The sequence below is a fragment of the Durio zibethinus genome, chromosome 6 (genome assembly GCF_047325235.1).
Source record: "Durio zibethinus cultivar Kanyao isolate XHJ-2024 chromosome 6, ASM4732523v1, whole genome shotgun sequence".
Lineage (NCBI taxonomy): Eukaryota > Viridiplantae > Streptophyta > Magnoliopsida > Malvales > Malvaceae > Durio > Durio zibethinus.
In genome coordinates this window covers 3,538,763-3,544,371 of record NC_143167.1, presented here as the reverse complement: position 1 = coordinate 3,544,371, position 5,609 = coordinate 3,538,763, and the positions used below count along the sequence as shown (strand labels likewise).

The 5,609-nt window shown below is 35.4% G+C and overlaps 1 protein-coding gene across 1 annotated transcript; it reads right to left on the bottom strand.

The window, feature by feature from the left end:
• On the bottom strand, positions 1-3,844 carry LOC111284721 (protein ETHYLENE INSENSITIVE 3-like). The gene is made up of 2 exons (XM_022873598.2): positions 3,505-3,844; positions 1-2,450 (listed from the first exon to the last, which is right to left on the bottom strand). Exon 2 carries the CDS (start codon positions 2,296-2,298, stop codon positions 457-459), a length of 1,842 nt encoding a protein of 613 aa, XP_022729333.2. The 5' UTR covers positions 2,299-2,450; positions 3,505-3,844; the 3' UTR covers positions 1-456.
• Between the last annotated feature and the right edge of the window lie 1,765 nt (positions 3,845-5,609).

Genomic DNA, 5,609 nt, shown 5'->3' with positions numbered 1-5,609 from the left:
TTCATTAAAAGACAACAGTTTCCATTCAACAGACCCATCCACTATGTACCCATTACAGGACAAAACACTCATAATCAGATTCCTACCCAAACATGATAATGGTAGAAAACTGACTAAAAGTTCAAAACAACAGGTGAAAACGAAAGAAGGAGAAAACCACAGAGAAAATACAACTAACTTATTTATGAGACAGTCACATTCTATGTAAATAAGTAGCAGGATCATAGGTCTTTCCACTTTTTTATTGAAGCCCAGATGAAGTCCTGCTAAACTTGCTAACCTCTACAGCTACAGACAGGAGGAAAAATACAATTAACATGTAAAAAAAAAAGGTTTTAGCCAGTGCATGTGTCGCCAGGCCTTAGGCATACCAAGAGGAGTAAGGTAGACCTCCCTGGAAGAACAAACTGCTCAGTTGCGCTAGGTGGATAAAAAACCACTTTGGCCTTGACCTTGTTACTGGAACCAGATTGAAACATCCTGCTTTGGCATGGTATCCATCCCAACTGCTTGTATATCTTCCTTGTAATCAAAAGTAGCCAAATCGAATGGAGAACCAAACATCAACTGGAAGCTGTTGTTATTGTGGTTGGTCTCGAACGGAGAATTCAAGCTCTTAAACCGGTCAAATTGACCATCCCCTCGTGGAAACACCTGTTGATTATTCAGCATGCTGGACTCCTCGAAGAAGCTTCCCTCCATCATGACACCTTGGCCACGGAAGAATTCATCCTGTTGCTGTTGGATTTTTGGCTGAATAAGATTTTGACCTTCTGTAACTGGATTGTTACCAGGATTCATGTTCTTGTTGCCTTGAATGTTATCATATATTGTCATGAGATCAGTGATCATTTTCTGCCCATCTTCTGGAACTCCAAGTCCAGAAAGATCAAAGGTTGTTGGGACAGAAGTCATAGATAGTGCAGCTGGCTTCGATTGTGCAAAAGGTTGGGTGAAAATGACCGGCTTGACTTCGTTAACATTAAAATTTGAACCACTGAACTGTGCAGATGAGTTTCTATATGGACAAGTTAATTGATGATTGTCCCTGGCAGTCCGGTCATGGAAACCCATGCGAAGTTCACTATAAGGACACTGGCGGAACTCGCAAGTGTGGATCTTGTGTTCCATCATGTTTAATTCATTGGATGGTTTCCTCTTTCGCAAGAAATCCAAATTATTGACAACTTCTCCCTTAACAGGATATGGTGGTTGTTGGACGGCCCTCATTATATCCATGGCCAAATTAGATGAATTGTGATTCCCAGGTTTGCGCTCTTGCACATCGAAGTTTGGCTCGTCTTCAGCCCCTTCAACATCATACTCACTGCAGTCATTTATAACCAAAGACCCACTTCCTCCACCAGAGGACAAAGGTGGGCAGGACTCAGGGTAAAGTTCCCGGGCCAAGGCCTCCTCCTGGTTAATTATAGCAAGCCAAGTTGCACTTTCCTTTGCTGTCATCTTGTCCTGCAAGCACTTAGACTGCCTTACAAGCTTGCGAATCTTGGCAATATCAGGAGACATATGCTTGATTACTGCTGTGAGAACCCCCACTTTCCAAGCCTTCTTCAAGTCATGAGGTTTCTTATAAGGGGGAGGGCCCTGATCTTTAGACAATCCCAGTTGAGGCCACCATTCCTCATTTCCAGAAGGCCACCACGGTGGGTGAACACCTTTCTCTAAAGGAAATCGCCTCTGAGGAGGATCACAGTGCTGCATCAGTGCAGACAAAAGAGAACCAAGAGTTGTATCTTGAAGTTCTTGCAAGGTGTGAGGTGTTGGGCCGATTGAGTTACAGCCATCATTCTTGCCAGGAATCGAATTATCTGCCTGGTACTTTGCAATAGCAGCAGGACCATTACGATCAAACCTAACTTTATCCTTCCACCATTCTCGAAGATTGTCAGATGCCCCAGTTACTGGCTTTCCCTTTTCTGGAATAATCCCATAAACAAAACCTTGGGCCTTGCAAACTTCCATCATCTTCAACATGTACTTCAATATTCCATCCTGTGCCCTGGACATCTTCTTTCTCCTTGCCTGTTCTTGAGACTGGCGCTGTTTGGCAATATCAATTCCTTCCTTGCCCTTATTCTGTTCTTTAAGCCGTTTGATACGCAATTTGTACCTCCACATCCTCCTCTCAAGTTCATCCACATCAATCTCTTCATCAGAATAATCATCCTCTACTGTCGCCTCTGGTTCAGTTTGTGAGGCTGCCACATCTTTTTCCCCAAGAGGAGCACTGAAGAAATCCATATCCCCACAAATTCCCATCTCATCGAACATCATCATTATTCCAAGATAGGACCCCAAAAAAGTCTGAAAATTGAGGGAATCTCTGAATCAACCAATAAGCTTCAAGTTTATCAAACGACCTTTTTCTCCTAGTATCAGTTCGTACTGATATTACTTCATATCACCCAATAAACAAGGCCTTAGTTAACCTGTATTTAAAAAAACAAATTGGTTAACAAAAGCCCTGCAAGGGCTATAAAACTTCCTGATAAAATAGCAAAGCATCTGCCACTGAACTGATAAAGAAAGCTAAACATAAATACACAGAAAACCTAAAAGCACCAAAGACCTGGCTCCAAAAATTTAAAACCGGATTACCAGACAATTGGATGCTGCCAAAACCACCGAAGCATAAACAAAGATTTTCAATTTCCAACAAGCTAGGTACATATAGCTAATTAAGTAATAGAAAAATATAGATTTTGCTAAAACAAAAAGAATCTAAGAAAATTGAACAGATCCAACTATCCTACCATGTAATATCAGTTAATCATCTGCATATATGGAATTTTAGTTATCATGACATAAGAGAGATAAAAAGTACAAAATCAATTCTGATTCATGAACAACCAGATTTAGAAAACATAAAACAAGGCCCCATCAGATACAAGTCAGATCTCCGGAGTCCGGACAAACAATTTCCCTTTTAAAAAAAAATCTTAAAAAGAAGAAGTAACTGTAAAGATAAAACTAAGCTCAAATTGATTGGATCTGATACAATCAGGAGCTCAACTTTATCAATCAATAATAAAAAAACCCGTGACAAGAAAAAAGTAGTAAACCTAAAGAGACAATCAAAATCAGAAAAGTACCCCCAACTAGACAGTCAAAACTTCAACTTTTTCAATCAATGGTCGATAAAAAATAAAAAGAAGTAGCAAAACCCAAACCAGATAATCAAAACCTCAACTTTACTATGGAAACCCTAAACTGCACCAACCAAAAATCGAAACCCAAATCAGAAAACTAGTAAAAAAACCACAAAACAGACAATAAAACCTCAACTTTATCAATCAATAATTAAAAACCATCTCGGAAAATTATCAGAAGAAACCAAAACGTACAATCGTAACCACATATTTATGAATTAAAAATAAAAAAAAAACATATCAGAAAAGTAATATAAAAACTTGAAGAAAGCACTAAAATCAAGTCAGAAACATGGAGATCCATTCGATACCAAGTTAACAAAAAAAGACTCACCAGGGAAAGACCCAGATTTTAGACTATTCCACAGAACTCAAAAAAGTCAATTCTGCAACACAGAAGACTTTGAGAGGAGAAACCAAAAAGAAAGAAATGGATGAAGAGAGAGAGAGAGAGAGAGGAAGGGAAGAAGAGAACACGAATATTATCGTTTTAGTTTTGTAGGTTGGAACTTTTCTACTACCCCTAAAGAGAGAATTATTGAAGAGATAGAAGAGGCCAGGGGATGACCGGCTGCATCCCTGTTTGGTGACTGTGAAAGGATAGATAGAAAGAGAGAGAAAGTGCGAGAAACTAATGGGGATTTGTAAGAAAAAAAAGTGTAATAAAATCAAACAAAGATTAAGAACAGAGACTTTAGATTAAATAGCAAGGAAAAATTGAAAGTATTTAAAAAAAAAAAAAAAGAAAAGAAAGAAAAGGAGAGGAAAGTAAAATGAAGGACAGGTTAATACAATCTGATCCTTGGGATAGACGTTTTTTTTCATAATAATTAATAACTAATAATTTGTGTAATTAAGACAAAAGAAATTGCAGAGTGGGGAACGTGTTCTAAAAGGCAGCACCTGACCAGTCAGCAATTATTTTTGGCCTTGGTTATAGGAATGCATGCACAATTGGTCTTCATCCAATGTTATCTTGCTTTATTAAAGGAGTTACTTCTATTTTTTTTCCCCTTCTTTTAGGCTTTAGCCATGCTTGTAAATATGTTCATATAATTTGGTACAACTTGAATTATTAATTAAAAACAATTCTTCAAATATGAGGATGGTCGTATTTTTTCTTTCTAAAAGTAAAAATAAAAAAAATTAGAAGCCGAAACGATGTGGGAAGTGCGACATGCGGCCCAAACAAAAGAACTATTAGTTTTCGACTAACATGAAAAGTATATATTAATTTAATTAATTTATATAATTATTTTTATAAAATAATATCTAATAAATTTAAAATTAAATTCAAATCTTTCATAATTTTTTTCATTTATGAAGTTACAATCTTTTATGTAATTTAAAATTTAAATTTGAATCTTTCTTAATTTTTTTCATTTATGAAGTTACAATCTTTTATGTAATTTAAAATTTAAATTAGAATCTTTCATAATTTTTTTCATTTATGAAGTTACAATCTTTTATGTAAAAATATTTATAAATTCAAATAAAATATAAAACATTTCTAAATATATTATCAACAAAAGCTTGTGAATTAGTTTAAAAATGAAAAAAAAAACAAATTATTCTTATATTTTGGGTGACATGCCATTCTTATAAAAAGATTAAACAAATTTCTCCCATCAAAATTTCTCATCAAAAACCTTCTTTGGTGCTTAAAAAGTAAGAGAAATTAAAAATAAATTATTGATTAAAAAAAAAACTATTCTCCTTTGATTGCACCCAATTTTTTTTAAAGGAAAATTATTGTACTCCCTTTGAAATTTTCCTCCCACAAAAAATATTGTGAGAGAAAAGGCGATGAAAAAAAAAAAGGAGAGAAAGCAAAAAGGAATCTTTGCTCTTAATTTGGAGGTATTCGGAAAATTGACTAGCAGATTTTATTTACGGAAGCATATATTGTTAAAAATTTTGCAATCAGGGACATCCATTTTCTCCTTTTATGAGTTACGAGCGAGAGAAAAGGCTAGAGAGATTGTTGGCCAAAGTGCCTAATTATCTATGATTGATTACATAATAAAATTTTAAAATTGATTTAATTGAGTATAATGCGTAAGAAGACTTCAGTCAACAACCCAAATAAAGCCCATCCAATGATATTCGGCCAAATTAAAAGATTCCAGCCCATGGAAATTATGGCAATTAACCATTTCCCCAACCCAAAGGCAACTGCAAAATATGCTTGGAAACTAGGTAGAAGTGTAGAACAGAAATGAAAGATACAAATTCAACATAACAGAAATAAAAATAGGAAGAAAGAAGAAAATAGCAAGTAATTTTAGGATTCAAGAGCATAACATCACAATTTGCTACTCAAACTTGAGGTTTGTAAAGTTGTAACCAAACTGTCATTTAGTGCCATATGATATGTGTAAAGACCAAATGGCAAGAATCCTAATACAAAAATTAAATGATTATCCAGTCTCAGTTCAG

What these genes read in the sequence shown, in the direction of transcription:
- LOC111284721 (XM_022873598.2), bottom strand. Translation starts at nt 2,298, where the DNA reads ATGATGATGTTCGATGAGATGGGAATTTGTGGGGATATGGATTTCTTC.